The 19,711-nt window shown below is 37.8% G+C and overlaps 2 protein-coding genes across 2 annotated transcripts in view; one reads left to right on the top strand and one right to left on the bottom strand.

Annotated features, from left to right (window-relative positions):
* The window catches only part of LOC117324899 (adenine DNA glycosylase-like), a 47,806-nt gene extending 36,503 nt beyond the window's left edge, over positions 1-11,303 (bottom strand). The window contains exons 1-4 of the mRNA XM_033880728.1: positions 11,236-11,303; positions 8,883-9,004; positions 7,434-7,470; positions 6,622-6,737 (exon numbers count right to left, since the gene is read on the bottom strand). Coding sequence (XP_033736619.1) covers positions 6,622-6,737; positions 7,434-7,470; positions 8,883-9,004; positions 11,236-11,287 — 327 coding nt within the window. The 5' untranslated portion in view covers positions 11,288-11,303. The remainder of the gene's footprint in view (positions 1-6,621; positions 6,738-7,433; positions 7,471-8,882; positions 9,005-11,235) is intronic.
* Positions 11,304-11,525: 222 nt separating this feature from the next.
* The window catches only part of LOC117324897 (kynurenine/alpha-aminoadipate aminotransferase, mitochondrial-like), a 35,806-nt gene continuing 27,620 nt past the window's right edge, over positions 11,526-19,711 (top strand). The window contains exons 1-5 of the mRNA XM_033880726.1: positions 11,526-11,617; positions 11,954-12,053; positions 14,194-14,293; positions 14,465-14,533; positions 16,283-16,400. Of these exons, the coding sequence (XP_033736617.1) occupies positions 11,987-12,053; positions 14,194-14,293; positions 14,465-14,533; positions 16,283-16,400 (354 nt within the window). The 5' untranslated portion in view covers positions 11,526-11,617; positions 11,954-11,986. The remainder of the gene's footprint in view (positions 11,618-11,953; positions 12,054-14,193; positions 14,294-14,464; positions 14,534-16,282; positions 16,401-19,711) is intronic.

Raw genomic sequence — 19,711 nt, 5'->3', positions numbered from 1 at the left:
GTAACTAGTTTACCTAGCTATAAAACATTACTGTAACTAGTTTATCCGGCTATAAAACATCACTGTAACTAGTTTACTAGGCTATAAAACATTACTGTAACTAGTTTACCAGGCTATAAAACATCACTGTAACTAGTTTACCTAGCTATAAAACATTACTGTAACTAGTTTATCCGGCTATAAAACATTACTGTAACTAGTTTACCAGGCTATAAAACATTACTGTAACTAGTTTACCAGGCTATAAAACATTACTGTAACTAGTTTACCAGGCTATAAAACATTACTGTAACTACAATGTAGTTTACCAGGCTATAAAACATTACTGTAACTAGTTTACCAGGCTATAAAACATCACTGTAACTAGTTTACCGGGCTATAAAACATTACTGTAACTAGTTTACCAGGCTATAAAACATTACTGTAACTAGTTTACCAGGCTATAAAACATTACTGTAACTACAATGTAGTTTACCAGGCTATAAAACATCACTGTAACTAGTTTACTGGGCTATAAAACATTACTGTAACTAGTTTACCAGGCTATAAAACATCACTTTAACTAGTTTACCAGGCTATAAAACATTACTGTAACTAGTTTACCTGGCTATAAAACATTACTGTAACTAGTTTACCTGGCTATAAAACATTACTGTAACTAGTTTACCAGGCTATAAAACATCACTGTAACTACAATGTAGTTTACCAGGCTATAAAACATTACTGTAACTAGTTTACCGGGCTATAAAACATCACTGTAACTAGTTTACCAGGCTATAAAACACCACTGTAACTTGTTTACCAGGCTATAAAACATCACTGTAACTAGTTTACGAGGCTATAAAACATTACTGTAACTAGTTTACCCGGCTATAAAACATCACTGTAATTAGTTTATCTGGCTATAAAACATCACTGTAACTAGTTTACGAGGCTATAAAACATTACTGTAACTAGTTTACCAGGCTATAAAACATTACTGTAACTAGTTTACCAGGCTATAAAACATCACTGTAACTAGTTTACCAGGCTATAAAACATTACTGTAACTAGTTTACCTGGCTATAAAACATCACTGTAACTAGTTTACCGGGCTATAAAACATCACTGTAACTAGTTTACCAGGCTATAAAACATCACTGTAACTAGTTTATCAGGCTATAAAACATCACTGTAACTAGTTTACCAGGCTATAAAACATCACTGTAACTAGTTTACCTGGCTATAAAACATCACTGTAACTAGTTTACCAGGCTATAAAACATCACTGTAACTAGTTTGCCAGGCTATAAAACATTACTGTAACTAGTTTACCTAGCTATAAACATTACTGTAACTAGTTTACCCGGCTATAAAACATCACTGTAACTAGTTTACCAGGCTATAAAACATTACTGTAACTAGTTTACCAGGCTATAAAACATCACTGTAACTAGTTTATCTGGCTATAAAACATTACTGTAACTAGTTTACCAGGCTATAAAACATTACTGTAACTAGTTTACCAGGCTATAAAACATTAGTGTAACTAGTTTACCAGGCTATAAAACATTACTGTAACTAGTTTACCAGGCTATAAAACATCACTGTAACTAGTTTACCTAGCTATAAAACATTACTGTAACTAGTTTATCCGGCTATAAAACATCACTGTAACTAGTTTACTAGGCTATAAAACATTACTGTAACTAGTTTACCAGGCTATAAAACATCACTGTAACTAGTTTACCTAGCTATAAAACATTACTGTAACTAGTTTATCCGGCTATAAAACATTACTGTAACTAGTTTACCAGGCTATAAAACATTACTGTAACTAGTTTACCAGGCTATAAAACATTACTGTAACTAGTTTACCAGGCTATAAAACATTACTGTAACTACAATGTAGTTTACCAGGCTATAAAACATTACTGTAACTAGTTTACCAGGCTATAAAACATCACTGTAACTAGTTTACCGGGCTATAAAACATTACTGTAACTAGTTTACCAGGCTATAAAACATTACTGTAACTAGTTTACCAGGCTATAAAACATTACTGTAACTACAATGTAGTTTACCAGGCTATAAAACATCACTGTAACTAGTTTACTGGGCTATAAAACATTACTGTAACTAGTTTACCAGGCTATAAAACATCACTTTAACTAGTTTACCAGGCTATAAAACATTACTGTAACTAGTTTACCTGGCTATAAAACATTACTGTAACTAGTTTACCTGGCTATAAAACATTACTGTAACTAGTTTACCAGGCTATAAAACATCACTGTAACTTGTTTACCAGGCTATAAAACATTACTGTAACTATTTTATCCGGCTATAAAACATCACTGTAACTAGTTTACCAGGCTATAAAACATTACTGTAACTAGTTTACCAGGCTATAAAACATCACTGTAACTAGTTTGCCAGGCTATAAAACATTACTGTAACTAGTTTACCAGGCTATAAAACATTACTGTAACTAGTTTACCAGGCTATAAAACATTACTGTAACTTGTTTACCTAGCTATAAACATTACTGTAACTAGTTTATCCGGTTATAAAACATTACTGTAACTAGTTTACCAGGCTATAAAACATTACTGTAACTAGTTTATCCGGTTATAAAACATTACTGTAACTAGTTTACCTAGCTATAAACATTACTGTAACTAGTTTACCAGGCTATAAACATTACTGTAACTAGTTTACCAGGCTATAAAACATTACTGTAACAAGTTTACCAGGCTATAAAACATCACTGTAACTAGTTTACCAGGCTATAAAACATCACTGTAACTAGTTTACCAGGCTATAAAACATCACTGTAACTAGTTTACCAGGCTATAAAACATTACTGTAACTAGTTTACCTAGCTATAAACATTACTGTAACTAGTTTACCAGGCTATAAAACATCACTGTAACTAGTTTACCAGGCTATAAAACATTACTGTAACTAGTTTACCAGGCTATAAAACATTACTGTAACTAGTTTACCAGGCTATAAAACATTACTGTAACTAGTTTACCAGGCTATAAAACATTACTGTAACTAGTTTACCAGGCTATAAAACATTACTGTAACTAGTTTACCAGGCTATAAAACATTACTGTAACTAGTTTACCAGGCTATAAAACATTACTGTAACTAGTTTACCAGGCTATAAAACATCACTGTAACTAGTTTATCTGGCTATAAAACATTACTGTAACTAGTTTACCAGGCTATAAAACATTACTGTAACTAGTTTACCAGGCTATAAAACATTAGTGTAACTAGTTTACCAGGCTATAAAACATTACTGTAACTAGTTTACCAGGCTATAAAACATCACTGTAACTAGTTTACCTAGCTATAAAACATTACTGTAACTAGTTTATCCGGCTATAAAACATCACTGTAACTAGTTTACTAGGCTATAAAACATTACTGTAACTAGTTTACCAGGCTATAAAACATCACTGTAACTAGTTTACCTAGCTATAAAACATTACTGTAACTAGTTTATCCGGCTATAAAACATTACTGTAACTAGTTTACCAGGCTATAAAACATTACTGTAACTAGTTTACCAGGCTATAAAACATTACTGTAACTAGTTTACCAGGCTATAAAACATTACTGTAACTACAATGTAGTTTACCAGGCTATAAAACATTACTGTAACTAGTTTACCAGGCTATAAAACATCACTGTAACTAGTTTACCGGGCTATAAAACATTACTGTAACTAGTTTACCAGGCTATAAAACATTACTGTAACTACAATGTAGTTTACCAGGCTATAAAACATCACTGTAACTAGTTTACTGGGCTATAAAACATTACTGTAACTAGTTTACCAGGCTATAAAACATTACTGTAACTAGTTTACCTGGCTATAAAACATTACTGTAACTAGTTTACCTGGCTATAAAACATTACTGTAACTAGTTTACCAGGCTATAAAACATCACTGTAACTTGTTTACCAGGCTATAAAACATTACTGTAACTATTTTATCCGGCTATAAAACATCACTGTAACTAGTTTACCAGGCTATAAAACATTACTGTAACTAGTTTACCAGGCTATAAAACATCACTGTAACTAGTTTGCCAGGCTATAAAACATTACTGTAACTAGTTTACCAGGCTATAAAACATTACTGTAACTAGTTTACCAGGCTATAAAACATTACTGTAACTTGTTTACCTAGCTATAAACATTACTGTAACTAGTTTATCCGGTTATAAAACATTACTGTAACTAGTTTACCAGGCTATAAAACATTACTGTAACTAGTTTATCCGGTTATAAAACATTACTGTAACTAGTTTACCTAGCTATAAACATTACTGTAACTAGTTTACCAGGCTATAAACATTACTGTAACTAGTTTACCAGGCTATAAAACATTACTGTAACAAGTTTACCAGGCTATAAAACATCACTGTAACTAGTTTACCAGGCTATAAAACATCACTGTAACTAGTTTACCAGGCTATAAAACATCACTGTAACTAGTTTACCAGGCTATAAAACATTACTGTAACTAGTTTACCAGGCTATAAAACATTACTGTTACTAGTTTACAAGGCTATAAAACATTACTGTAACTAGTTTATCTGGCTATAAAACATTACTGTAACTAGTTTACCAGGCTAAAAAACATTACTGTAACTAGTTTACCAGGCTATAAAACATCACTGTAACTAGTTTACCTAGCTATGAAAAAACCACTGTAACTAGTTTACCAGGCTATAAAACATCACTGTTACTAGTTTACCAGGCTATAAAACATCACTGTAAGTAGTTTACCAGGCTATAAAACATCACTGTAACTAGTTTACCAGGCTATAAAACATTACTGTAACTAGTTTACCAGGCTATAAAACATTACTGTAACTAGTTTACCAGGCTATAAAACATTACTGTAACTAGTTTACCAGGCTATAAAACATTACTGTAACTAATTTATACGGCTATAAAACATTACTGTAACTAGTTTACCCGGCTATAAAACATCACTGTAACTAGTTTACCAGGCTATAAAACATTACTGTAACTAGTTTATCAGGCTATAAAACATTACTGTAACTAGTTTACCAGGCTATAAAACATCACTGTAACTAGTTTACCAGGCTATAAAACATTACTGTAACTTGTTTATCTGGCTATAAAACATCACTGTAACTAGTTTACCAGGCTATAAAACATTACTGTAACTAGTTTATCCGGCTATAAAACATCACTGTAACTAGTTTACCAGGCTATAAAACATCACTGTAACTAGTTTATCCGGCTATAAAACATTACTGTAACTAGTTTACCAGGCTATAAAACATTACTGTAACTAGTTTACCAGGCTATAAAACATCACTGTAACTAGTTCACCAAGCTATAAAACATTACTGTAACTAGTTTACCAGGCTATAAAACATTACTGTAACTAGTTTACCAGGCTATAAAACATTACTGTAACTTGTTTACCTAGCTATAAACATTACTGTAACTAGTTTATCCGGTTATAAAACATTACTGTAACTAGTTTACCAGGCTATAAAACATTACTGTAACTAGTTTATCCGGTTATAAAACATTACTGTAACTAGTTTACCTAGCTATAAACATTACTGTAACTAGTTTACCAGGCTATAAACATTACTGTAACTAGTTTACCAGGCTATAAAACATTACTGTAACAAGTTTACCAGGCTATAAAACATCACTGTAACTAGTTTACCAGGCTATAAAACATCACTGTAACAAGTTTACCAGGCTATAAAACATCACTGTAACTAGTTTACCAGGCTATAAAACATCACTGTAACTAGTTTACCAGGCTATAAAACATCACTGTAACTAGTTTACCAGGCTATAAAACATTACTGTAACTAGTTTACCAGGCTATAAAACATTACTGTTACTAGTTTACAAGGCTATAAAACATTACTGTAACTAGTTTACCAGGCTATAAAACATTACTGTAACTAATTTATACGGCTATAAAACATTACTGTAACTAGTTTACCCGGCTATAAAACATCACTGTAACTAGTTTACCAGGCTATAAAACATTACTGTAACTAGTTTATCAGGCTATAAAACATTACTGTAACTAGTTTACCAGGCTATAAAACATCACTGTAACTAGTTTACCAGGCTATAAAACATTACTGTAACTTGTTTATCTGGCTATAAAACATCACTGTAACTAGTTTACCAGGCTATAAAACATTACTGTAACTAGTTTATCCGGCTATAAAACATCACTGTAACTAGTTTACCAGGCTATAAAACATCACTGTAACTAGTTTATCCGGCTATAAAACATTACTGTAACTAGTTTACCAGGCTATAAAACATTACTGTAACTAGTTTACCAGGCTATAAAACATCACTGTAACTAGTTCACCAAGCTATAAAACATTACTGTAACTAGTTTACCAGGCTATAAAACATTACTGTAACTAGTTTACTGGGCTATAAAACATTACTGTAACTAGTTTACCAGGCTATAAAACATTTGAAAGCTCTCTAGGCATACAGTAACTTGCAGCCATTGTTTTAACCTGCAACACCTGGAGTTGTATATTCCTACACTGACCGATTCACTGTAAATTGTAGTATATTTAGTTATAACCTTACCTCTAAGTTCACTTTGGCCAGGTCCTGGAGCTTGGGCCATTTTTCCATCCATGTGTTGTAGTAGTTGATCACTGTTGCAACCTGGGTTTGCTGCAACATAACTTCTGACACCCAAACTGTTCAACAAAAAAGGTATGTGACAACTAAACTGTTCAATAGGAAAGGTATGTGACAACTTAACTGTTCAATGGGAAAGGTATGTGACAACTTAACTGTTCAATAGGAAAGGTATGTGACAACTAAACTGTTCAATAAGAAAGGTATGTGACAACCAAACTGTTCAATAGGAAAGGTATGTGACAACTAAACTGTTCAATAGGAAAGGTATGTGACAACCAAACTGTTCAACAGGAAAGGTATGAGACAACCAAACTGTTCAACAGGAAAGGTATGTGACAACTAAACTGTTCAATATGAAACGTATGTGACAACTAAACTGTTCAATAGGAAAGGTATGTGACAACTAAACTGGTCAATATGAAAAGTATGTGACAACTAAACGTTTCATTAGGAAAGGTATGTGACAACTAAACTACTCAACAGGAAAGGTTTGTGACAACCAAACTGTTCGACGGGAAAAGTATGTGACAATCAAACTGTTCAATGGGTGGGTATCCAACACCCAAATTGTTCATCGGAAAAGAAATCTGACACCCAAACCGTTCAACAGGAAAGGTATGACACCATAACTGTTCAACAAGAAAGAAATATAAAAATCTAAAAACCAAAGTATTCTGTATCTGCATGCATATATAAAGACAAATTTGTTTATCGACAAAAACAAAGTCATAGGCAAGCACAACATTCCTTACCAGCATAGGCCCTTTGGTTGATGTCTGGGTTGAGAGCCTGTTTGGGAGAAATGATCTGTCAGTTAATAAATAATTAGATAAAATGCAGTCATATAAAAATTTACCTTTAGTTCATCAAATTAGACCCATTTAAACAACAAACACTCATTAATTTTATGATATACTGTATAACTGGTAATTTTCACCCCCGTTTAATTTTCGCCTTTTTCGCCCTTTGATGATAGGACGAATTTAAGATGACGGCGAAAATTTCAAGCTGAATTGAAGGATTTACAAGTCATCGTAGATAGGCCAACTGTAGTCAGATCCAAAACATATATACCCTCGTACTTTTCAAGTGTGTTTTGTTTCTATACAATCACAAGCAACATGTGTTATATATGTATACGATATAAAATAATTAATTGTTTTATTACAATCTATGCATGTGAAATAAAATCTAGATTTAAATCTAGGTCTACTAGTAAATTTGCAATATCGCGTTGAGTTAAATCGAGAATATGTGCATGCTAAGATAGCATACTAGGTTTAGTATATTTGATTTTAAAAAAAGCTATAAATACTTTAAATATCCAGTCATTTTTTACAATAATGCACACAAAATAGCATCAAATTCTTTTTATGATGAAGGCTGATTTTATGAGTTCACCGTCGCTTGTGACTCCCATCGATGTACAAGTGAACAAGAGAAAACACTGGTCAGTAATATAATAAGTCACGTCACGGTGAACTTACAATTCATCGTGTTTGCTTAAAATCGATCATGCATACCTGATACTAATTGAGTCAATATAGGCTAAAAGTATATCTGAACACAGGTAAACGTTGTATATTTAACACCTGATTACATTTCACACCCAAGCGGGATATGCGACGAAAAGAAAATTGGGGAACTCGATAAATCCTGAGTGTTTTCCGAGTGCAACTGTATCGAGAATTCCGAACGGAATTTTCCGATTGTAAACAAGGAAAAGACATTTCTTAAAAGTAGTTTAGGGTGAATTTAAAATGGGGCAAATATCTTTTGTGTTGCTCAATGGCGAAAATAACCTGGGGCGAAAAATACCAGGTATACAGTAATCAACACCCACGTGTCAAGGCAGGACACGCACATCATAAAGATATGCAATACACTTGTATATAAGTGACTATCTCTAAATTCCATACACAACATCAATGTAGGTTTAAAACAAACATGCCTAATTTCCTAACAGTCTATGCCTAAAACACTCAAACCAAGCCTAAATTCCTCACTTACACCAAATTTCCTCAAGATACTTGAGTATCTCACTTCTAATTTCCTCATGATAGTTCTAATTTACTCACGATAGGCCTAAATTTTCTTGGGAGACACAGAATATACCCAAGAATGCCTAATAATTAGCTATAGGCCTCTCATGAGGAAATTAGTACTATTCTGGTTACCAGTGCAGCATGTGGGAAACTGACCTGTTTTCTCCAGGGTAAATCACGTTTCTTTTCATCATACCACTCCAGCAGCAAACATCGGAACTTAATCTTTTCAGCTTCCGAGAAGTCATGAACAGAAGGAGAACCATTCTCAGATTTATCTGCAAATTTAAACAGGAAATCTGCAAACTTGTAACCAATATTGTACTGCCACGCATAATTCATTATATATATTGTCTACGTAGTGAAGAAGTCTTGTTCTGTATGGTGATTTAATATTTCAAAACTATTTCTATAGATGAAATACATTAAATTAACATGATTGCATGTAAAATACCTAGCTTGCCCGTAATGTTAAACGATTTAACAAAGGACATACATGTGGTTCAAGTTTATAAGATTATAAGAGAATAAAACGTTTTATCACGATCCTGCTTTAAATTGATTAAAACAATCTATTCTCTTTTTACTCACCATATTAAGTAGATCACACTCCTGTCCACAAGTACCTGTGAGCCCATATTTAGTAGCTCACACTCCTGCCCACAAGTACCTGTGAGCCCATATTTAGTAGCTCACACTCCTGTCCACAAGTACCTGTGAGCCCATATTTAGTAGATCACACTCCTGCCCACAAGTACCTGTGAGCCCATATTTAGTAAAGATTACACTCCTGCCCACAAGTACCTGTGAGCCCATATTTAGTAGCTCACAGCTCCTGCCCACAAGTACCTGTGAGCCCATATTAAGTAGATCACACTCCTGCCCACAAGTACCTGTGAGCCCATATTTAGTAGATCACACTCCTGCCCACAAGTACCTGTGAGCCCATATTAAGTAGATCACACTCCTACCCAAGACTACCTGTGAGCCCATATTTAGTAGATCACACTCCTGCCCACAAGTACCTGTGAGCCCATATTTAGTAGATTACACTCCTGCCCTCAAGTACCTGTGAGCCCATATTTAGTAGATTACACTCCTACCCAAGACTACCTGTGAGCCCATATTTAGTAGCTCACACTCCTGCCCTCAAGTACCTGTGAGCCCATATTTAGTAAAGATTACACTCCTGCCCACAAGCACCTGTGAGCCCATATTTAGTAGATTACACTCCTGCCCACAAGTACCTGTGAGCCCATATTTAGTAGATTACACTCCTGCCCACAAGTACCTGTGAGCCCATATTTAGTAGCTCACACTCCTGCCCTCAAGTACCTGTGAGCCCATATTTAGTACTGTAGCTCACACTCCTGCCCACAAGTACCTGTACGCCCATATTTAGTAAAGATTACACTCCTGTCCACATTAAGTACCTGTGAGCCCATATTTAGTAGATTACACTCCTTTAGTAGATAGATCACACGTCTGTCCACAAGTACCTGTGAGCCCATATTTAGTAGATAGATTACACTCCTGCCCACAAGTACCTGTGAGCCCATATTTAGTAGCTCACACTCCTGCCCTCAAGTACCTGTGAGCCCATATTTAGTACTGTAGCTCACACTCCTGCCCACAAGTACCTGTGAGCCCATATTTAGTAAAGATTACACTCCTGTCCACATTAAGTACCTGTGAGCCCATATTTAGATTACACTCCTGTCCACAAGTACCTGTGAGTCCATATTTAGTAGCTCACACTCCTGCCCACAAGTACCTGTGAGCCCATATTTAGTAAAGATCACACTCCTGCCCACAAGTACCTGTGAGCCCATATTTAGTAAAGATTACACTCCTGTCCACAAGTACCTGTGAGCCCATATTTAGTAGATTACACTCCTTTAGTAGATAGATCACACGTCTGTCCACAAGTACATGTGAGCCCATATTTAGTAGATTACCCTCCTGCCCACAAGTACCTGTGAGCCCATATTTAGTAAAGATTACACTCCTGTCCACATTAAGTACCTGTGAGCCCATATTTAGATTACACTCCTGTCCACAAGTACCTGTGAGTCCATATTTAGTAGCTCACACTCCTGCCCACAAGTACCTGTGAGCCCATATTTAGTAAAGATCACACTCCTGCCCACAAGTACCTGTGAGCCCATATTTAGTAAAGATTACACTCCTGTCCACAAGTACCTGTGAGCCCATATTTAGTAGATTACACTCCTTTAGTAGATAGATCACACGTCCGTCCACAAGTACATGTGAGCCCATATTTAGTAGATCACACTCATGTCCACAAGTACCCGTGAGCCCATATTAAGTAAAGATCACACTTGTAGAATCCACGATAAGGGGAAGTCAAATGTACCTCTGATCCACGAGAACGAGATTCACTTTCAAATTACACTCGCATTCAATACAATTAGATATACGAAATCCATGCCAATATTGGGAGAACGGATTATTTAAGTGTTGAAAATAAATCATTATCTAAACTCACCAATGGACGAAGTTTTAAACTTTCTTTTAGACATCTTCCACATCGATTTCATAACGTAAAACGCGGGAAATAGGGATCGTTCATTATTTCTTTTAATTATATAGATCTATGTTTTTAATTATAAATCGATACAAGATATGAAATTAGTAACTTAACTATTTAGCTGAAATATATATGCTGAAAATAGATTGAATTTAAAGAATAAATAAGATAAACATTCAAAATTGAAAGAATTGTAGAAATAATGTATGCTCTATAAAATATTATTTGTAACTCTAACACAGAAGAGTGATGTAAACAATGTCTGCACGACTGTCATTGTAAGGGGTCATTACCAGATCGGCACTATCCGCTAATGAAGATACTACGGAAGCACTATCAGGTAACGAAGCATCATATATTGGTATATGTATGACATTAGAATCAGTCCAAAATTTACAGAAACATGTGTTTAAAATGTGTCGATAAATATATATGAGATACAACATTTCTTCTGCATAGGCAAAACAATGTCCAACTCATCCAAGTGACTGATTGATTTGGCGATTCCCTTATTTCACTCCATTTGTGAGTGGCTTTATAAAAGATGTATTTTATTCCAGCAGATTTGGTATAGTATACACTATCCACATACAAATAAATAAATAAATAAATAATGTGGTTAAAACATTCTGTTTTTGATTTTTTACAAAAAATTGTTAATTTTGTTTTGTTGCAGAATTCCTCTAATAAAAGTTAAACAGACATCAGGATGAATTATGCACGATTCTTCAACAAAGTTAGTTTGGCGAGGAAGCCATCACCAATCAGGGTCCTTAGTAAGTTACAGTTTATATAGTTCTATAGCCATATAAACACCGCCTCAGCTTAGCCAAAAAGAATTTGATCACACTTTTTTAGTGTATCACAACCAGTCATGGTGTTTGTGCTTTAGAAATAGGATAGAGTAATACAAAATACTTTAGCTGGTAAACATCCTACTACTGTTAAAGGAAGGAGTAATGAAAATGCCCTGCCCACGCTGAGACTCAAAGTAACGACCTTTCGCTCTCAAGGCAAACATCCTACCACTAGGCTAAAAAGAAATTCCCGCTAGTCTGAGCTAGTAAGGTGACCCCCTAGTCTGAGCTAGTTAGGTGACCTTCTAGTCTGAGCTAGTATGGTGACCTTCTAGTCTGAGCTAGTATGGTGACCCCCTAGTCTGAGCTAGTAAGGTGACCCCCTAGTCTGAGCTAGTATGGTGACCCCTAGTCTGAGCTAGTATGGTGACCCCCTAGTCTGAGCTAGTATGGTGACCCCCTAGTCTGAGCTAGTAAGGTGACCCCCCTAGTCTGAGCTAGTATGGTGACACCCTAGTCTGAGCTAGTATGGTGACCTCATAGTCTGAGCTAGTATGGTGATCCCCTAGTCTGAGCTAGTATGGTGACCCCCTAGTCTGAGCTAGTATGGTGACCCCCTAGTCTGAGCTAGTATGGTGACCCCCTAGTCTGAGCTAGTAAGGTGACCCCCTAGTCTGAGCTAGTAAGGTGACCCCCTAGTCTGAGCTAGTATGGTGACTCCCTAGTCTGAGCTAGTATGGTGACCCCTAGTCTGAGCTAGTATGGTGACCCCTAGTCTGAGCTAGTATGGTGACCCCCTAGTCTGAGCTAGTATGGTGACCCCCTAGTCTGAGCTAGTATGGTGACCCCCTAGTCTGAGCTAGTATGGTGACCCCTAGTCTGAGCTAGTAAGGTGACCCCCTAGTCTGAGCTAGTATGGTGACCCCCTAGTCTGAGCTAGTATGGTGACCCCCTAGTCTGAGCTAGTAAGGTGACCCCCTAGTCTGAACTAGTAAGGTGACCTTATACTCTCCACATCCTACCACTAGGCTAAAAAGAAATTCCCACTAGTCTGAGCTAGTAAGGTGACCTTATCCTCTCCACATCGTACCACTAGGCTAAAGGGAAATTCCTGCTCGTCTGAGCTAGTAAGGGTGACCGATACTCTCCACATCGTACCACTAGGCTAAAGGGAAATTCCTGCTCGTCTGAGCTAGTAAGGGTGACCAATACTCTCCACATCCTACCACTAGGCTAAAGGGAAATTCCCACTAGTCTGAGCTAGTAAGGGTGACCGATACTCTCCACATCGTACCACTAGGCCAAAGGGAAATTCCTGCTCGTCTGAGCTAGTAAGGTGACCTTATACTCTCCACATCCTACCACTGGGCTAAAGGGAAATTCCTGCTCGACTGAGCTAGTAAGGGTGACCGATACTCTCCACATCGTACCACTAGGCTAAAGGGAAATTCCTGCTCGTCTCAGCTAGTAAGGGTGACCGATACTCTCCACACCGTACCACTAGGCTAAAGGGAAATTCCTGCTCGTCTGAGCTAGTAAGGGTGACCGATACTCTCCACATCGTACCACTAGGCTAAAGGGAAATTCCTGCTCGTCTGAGCTAGTAAGGGTGACCGATACTCTCCACATCGTACCACTAGACCGATACTCTCCACATCGTACCACTAGGCTAAAGGGAAATTCCTGCTCGTCTGAGCTAGTAAGGGTGACCGATACTCTCCACATCGTACCACTAGGCTAAAAAGAAATTCCCACTAGTCTGAGCTAGTAAGGTGACCGATACTCTCCACATCGTACCACTAGGCTAAAGGGAAATTCCTGCTCGTCTGAGCTAGTAAGGGTAACCTTATTCTCTACTTTCAGTGATCATCACTGCATTAACATCCTGTCATGTTCATTAGACAAAACTTGCAATCTGTATACATAAGCAAATATTAAGGTCATTTTCAGCAAAATTAATTTCTACTTAATCATGATGATGTATTTTCTTTTAATATATAACCAAATAATGATGAATATCTCAATTAATTGGATATTTCATGTAGTAATGATATTTTATCTGAATTCATTTGAAACTTTAAATTTTTTTTTTATATCAAGCTAACATTATCTTTCACAGCTGAGATAATACAGAACAGTCCAAAGTCACTAATCAGCATGGCAGGTGGGATGCCTAATGTAGAGACATTTCCTTTCACAGAGGCAACCATCACACTAAAGTAAGTACTAATACACCTAATTTATTTTTTCTATCATAACAGAATAAGAAATTAACCGATAACAGGTGAGAATCCAGATGTCCACAGTGCCTTTTTGGAGTATATCTATCTTTTAGAAATGTCGTCTTCATGTTTTTTAACAGAAAGTTCACAATATTGTTTTTGTTGTAGGAATGGCTCTAAACTACATTTGGATCAGACCGCCATGAATAAATCTCTGCAATACTCTGCAACTTCAGGGTAAATATATCCACTAATTTGTAACAAGACAAATTAATAATCAGTTGCTTCAATTAGGACCTCATATTGGCGATACAAGTGTCCTATACTAATCACTCTGTCTGTGTGTTCAATCTTCCATAAATTTTGTTCCCGGTGAGAACTTTGGTATTTATTGATTTATTTACATTATGAAACGTGTCAAGATGCTCAGTTCACAAAAATAATATCTTACATATGTAGATAAAATGTCAAGGTAAAATTTTGTTGCATTTCACTAATGAACATTTTGTTGTGACACTTTGAGGAATTGTTGGTTGGATTTTAACAAGGGGTCAACTGAACGAAGGTCAAGGTCACATTTGTATCTTTTCACTGATGAACTTATTATAAAAATACTGTCAATTGGACAAGGAATCAACTGACTTATGGTCAAGGTCACTGGGTCTAGTTTTGTATCCTTTTAGGGATGAACATTTTGATATGTTATTATGAAGCAAAACTGGTCTAAACTAGATAAGGAGTCAACTGACTAAAGGTAAAGGTCACAGGGTCCAAATGTTCAAGGTCATAGTAAAAAAGGTCAGGTTAAGTATTTTTCACTGATGAACAGTTCGTTATGACTTATGAAGCACATTGGTCTGATTAAAGGATAAGTGAATTGACCAAAGATCAGGGTCACTGGATTAAAGTTGTTTTGTTGGGTTAATCATCCTGTGAACAGCCAGGGTCATTTTGAGGCAGGAATCTCCTTAGAGTAGCCAATGGCTACTTCACTGAACAACGTAAAGAGCAAGTGGGGTAAAGTTGCTCAACCACCTCAGCACAGACCAGTCCATTTCTTAACTTCCTGAGAAACACAAAAGGCCATGGGTAGGGAGTGTCAATTACCATTCAACTTTGATCTTCACTAGAGGCTATGTGGCTACACAGACTGAGCTATCACAGCCCCTCACTGGATTAAAGGTCAAGGTCATTTTGGTCATTTTCAGATCTCCACTCCATAACAATATATAGCATTGCTTGACATTAAGAGAAAAATGCAATCCTGTTGTAAATATAGGCCCTGGGGTATTTCCTTAACCCTAGGGACTTAATTTCTTTGATCTTAGAAACCATTGATATCCCCACCCCATAACCGTATATAACATTGTTGGGCATAAAGAAATAAAAACAATCATGATGTAAAATAGGCCCTGGGTCTTTAACCACCCCTAGGGTATAAGTTTCTTGGCTATAATTTTGAAACCTTTGAGATCCCCACCCCATAAAAATATAACCATATATAGCATTGTTCGACATCAACAAATATAGATATTAACAAATTGATTATAAACATAATTTTGACGCTTGATCAAATCCAGCCAGGTAAGCAATACAGGCCGTCTGGGCCTCTTGTTGAAGTTAAAATGTCAAATGTCAACCTCAGCTATATGTGCAATATATATTCCTGATAATTTATAATTGGGGATATATTGCTACAAGGTGAGGCCCTTGCTGAACTTACTGTGTTCTAGTTATAATTGTCAGTTACATGTACAGCATGAGCTAAATTCACATGAAATGTATTTGGATTGGAAATCTTACTTTTTTTGGGGTTGTTTTCTTTATTTGTCAGTTTTGATCAATACAGATGTGATCAATATCACATATACATGTATATATATAACGTATGTGACATTATTGTGTAAATTTTTAATGACCAATGTCAAGTCTTTATAGCATAAAATGTTTTATGAATTGATCTAATAATTGTTTCCTTGCATGAAGCTTGCCCATGTTACACCAGTGGGTCAGTGATCTCCAGACCAGTGTCCACAGTCCGCCAGACACTGGACACCCAATGACCTGTGTCATCACTAATGGTAGTCAGGATGGTCTCTGTAAGGTAGGTCCTGTATACAAGGACAGGACGGTCTCTGTAAGGTAGGTCCTGTATACAAGGACAGGACGGTCTCTGTAAGGTAGGTCCTGTATACAAGGACAGGATGGTCTCTGTAAGGTAGGTCCTGTTTACAAGGATAGGACGGTCTCTGTAAGGTAGTAATGGCATTAACACCCGATGCAGTCCGAAATTAATATTTAAATTTCGCGGATATAATTTACAAAATAATGTTTCGGACTGCATCGGGTGTTAACGCCATTACTAGCTGTGTTGTCGTCACTTCCGTAAAGGGAGACTGAATGGTCGTTGTGATCGTAACTTAATTTGAGTTCGGATATAAATTTCTGAGTAATGCGTGCACAACAGTTATTAAATGATGGCCAGCTATGAAGAAAAATAATTTCTGAATCGATGACGCAAAGGCTTGTAGCAGTAAAGCAATGCATATTTCAGGGAGAACAGGGATTTCCTCGAGAGGGTAGGCGGTGACCTAGATTTTCGATCTTTTACTTGCTTACCTTTTAGTAGTTATAAGGCTGAGGTACGATATTTTTTTTTCAAATTAAGCATGCGACTGTAATACATTAATTTACTCGTCTATAATGAAACATTTGAATTAGAAATATCATAATCATGTCCACAAGTACCTGTGGGTAAGTCCTGTATACAAGGACAGGACGGTCTCTGAAAGGTAGGTCCTGTATACAAGACCAGGACGGTCTCTGTAAGGTAGGTCCTGTATACAAGGACAGGATGGTCTCTGTAAGGTAGGTCCTGTATACAAGACCAGGACGGTCTCTGTAAGGTAGGTCCTGTATACAAGACCAGGGTGGTCTCTGTAAGGTAGGTCCTGTATACAAGGACAGGACGGTCTCTGTAAGGTAGGTCCTGTATACAAGGACAGGACAGTCTCTGTAAGGTAGGTCCTGTATACAAGGACAGGACAGTCTCTGTAAGGTAGGTCCTGTTTACAAGGACAGGACGGTCTCTGTAAGGTAGGTCCTGTATACAAGGACAGGACAGTCTCTGTAAGGTAGGTCATGTATACAAGGACAGGACGGTCTCTGTAAGGTAGGTCCTGTATACAAGTCCAGGATGGTCTCTGTAAGGTAGGTCCTGTATACAAGGACAGGACGGTCTCTGTAAGGTAGGTCCTGTATACAAGGACAGGACAGTCTCTGTAAGGTAGGTCCTGTATACAAGGACAGGACAGTCTCTGTAAGGTAGGTCCTGTATACAAGGACAGGACAGTCTCTGTAAGGTAGGTCCTGTATACAAGGACAGGACGGTCTCTGTAAGGTAGGTCCTGTATACAAGGACAGGACGGTCTCTGTAAGGTAGGTCCTGTATACAAGGACAGGACAGTCTCTGTAAGGTAGGTCCTGTATACAAGGACAGGACAGTCTCTGTAAGGTAGGTCCTGTATACAAGGACAGGACAGTCTCTGTAAGGTAGGTCCTGTATACAAGGACAGGATGGTCTCTGTAAGGTAGGTCCTGTATACAAGGACAGGATGGTAACTGTAAGGTGGGTCCTGTATACAAGGACAGAATGGTCTCTGTAAGGTAGGTCCTGTATACAAGACCAGGATGGTCTTTGTAAGGTGGGTCCTGTATACAAGGACAGGACAGTCTCTGTAAGGTAGGTCCTGTATACAAGGACAGGACGGTCTCTGTAAGGTAGGTCCTGCATACAAGGACAGGACAGTCTCTGTAAGGTAGGTCCTGTATACAAGGACAGGACAGTCTCTGTAAGGTAGGTCCTGTATACAAGGACAGGACAGTCTCTGTAAGGTAGGTCCTGTATACAAGGACAGGATGGTCTCTGTAAGGTAGGTCCTGTATACAAGACCATGATGGTTTCTGTAAGGTAGGTTCTATATACAAGACCAGGATGGTCTCTGTAAGGTAGGTCCTGTATACAAGGACAGGACAGTCTCTGTAAGGTAGGTCCTGTATACAAGGACAGGACGGTCTCTGTAAGGTAGGTCCTGTATACAAGGACAGGATGGTCTCTGTAAGGTAGGTCCCGTATAAAAGGACAGGATGGTCTCTGTAAGGTAGGTCCTGTATACAAGGACAGGACGGTCTCTGTAAGGTAGGTCCTGTATACAAGGACAGGATGGTCTCTGTAAGGTAGGTCCTGTATACAAGGACAGGACAGTCCCTGTAAGGTAGGTCCTGTATACAAGGACAGGATGGTCTCTGTAAGGTAGGTCCTGTATACAAGGACAGGATGGTCTCTGTAAGGTAGGTTTTGTATACAAGACCAGGATGGTCTCTGTAAGGTAGGTACTGTATACAAGACCAGGACGGTCTCTGTAAGGTAGGTACTGTATACAAGGACAGGACGGTCTCTGTAAGGTAGGTCCTGTATACAAGACCAGGACGGTCTCTGTAAGGTAGGTCCTGTATACAAGGACAGGACGGTCTCTGTAAGGTAGGTCCTGTATACAAGGACAGGACGGTCTCTGTAAGGTAGGTCCTGTATACAAGGACAGGACGGTCTCTGTAAGGTAGGTCCCGTATACAAGGACAGGACGGTCTCTGTAAGGTAGGTCCTTTATACAAGACCAGGACGGTCTCTGTAAGGTAGGTCCTGTATACAAGGACAGGACAGTCTCTGTAAGGTAGGTCCTGTATACAAGGACAGGACAGTCTCTGTAAGGTAGGTCCTGTATACAAGGACAGGACAGTCTCTGTAAGGTAGGTCCTTTATACAAGACCAGGATGGTTTCTGTAAGGTAGGTTCTGTATACAAGACCAGGACGGCCTCTGTAAGGTAGGTCCTGTATACAAGGACAGGATGGTCTCTGTAAGGTAGGTCCTGTATACAAGGACAGGACAGTCTCTGTAAGGTAGGTCCTGTATACAAGGACAGGATGGTCTCTGTAAGGTAGGTCCTTTATACAAGACCAGGATGGTTTCTGTAAGGTAGGTTCTGTATACAAGACCAGGACGGCCTCTGTAAGGTAGGTCCTGTATACAAGGACAGGATGGTCTCTGTAAGGTAGGTCCTGTATACAAGGACAGGATGGTCTCTGTAAGGTAGGTCCTGTATACAAGGACAGGACAGTCTCTGTAAGGTAGGTCCTGTATACAAGGACAGGATGGTCTCTGTAAGGTAGGTCCCGTATAAAAGGACAGGATGGTCTCTGTAAGGTAGGTTCTGTATACAAGACCAGGACGGTCTCTGTAAGGTAGGTCCTGTATACAAGGACAGGACGGTCTCTGTAAGGTAGGTCCTGTATACAAGGACAGGACGGTCTCTGTAAGGTAGGTCCTGTATACAAGGACAGGACGGTCTCTGTAAGG

This window comes from Pecten maximus, chromosome 4 (genome assembly GCF_902652985.1).
Source record: "Pecten maximus chromosome 4, xPecMax1.1, whole genome shotgun sequence".
Lineage (NCBI taxonomy): Eukaryota > Metazoa > Mollusca > Bivalvia > Pectinida > Pectinidae > Pecten > Pecten maximus.
Note: the sequence above shows the minus strand (reverse complement) of the source record. Positions and strands in the feature narration are given on the sequence as shown.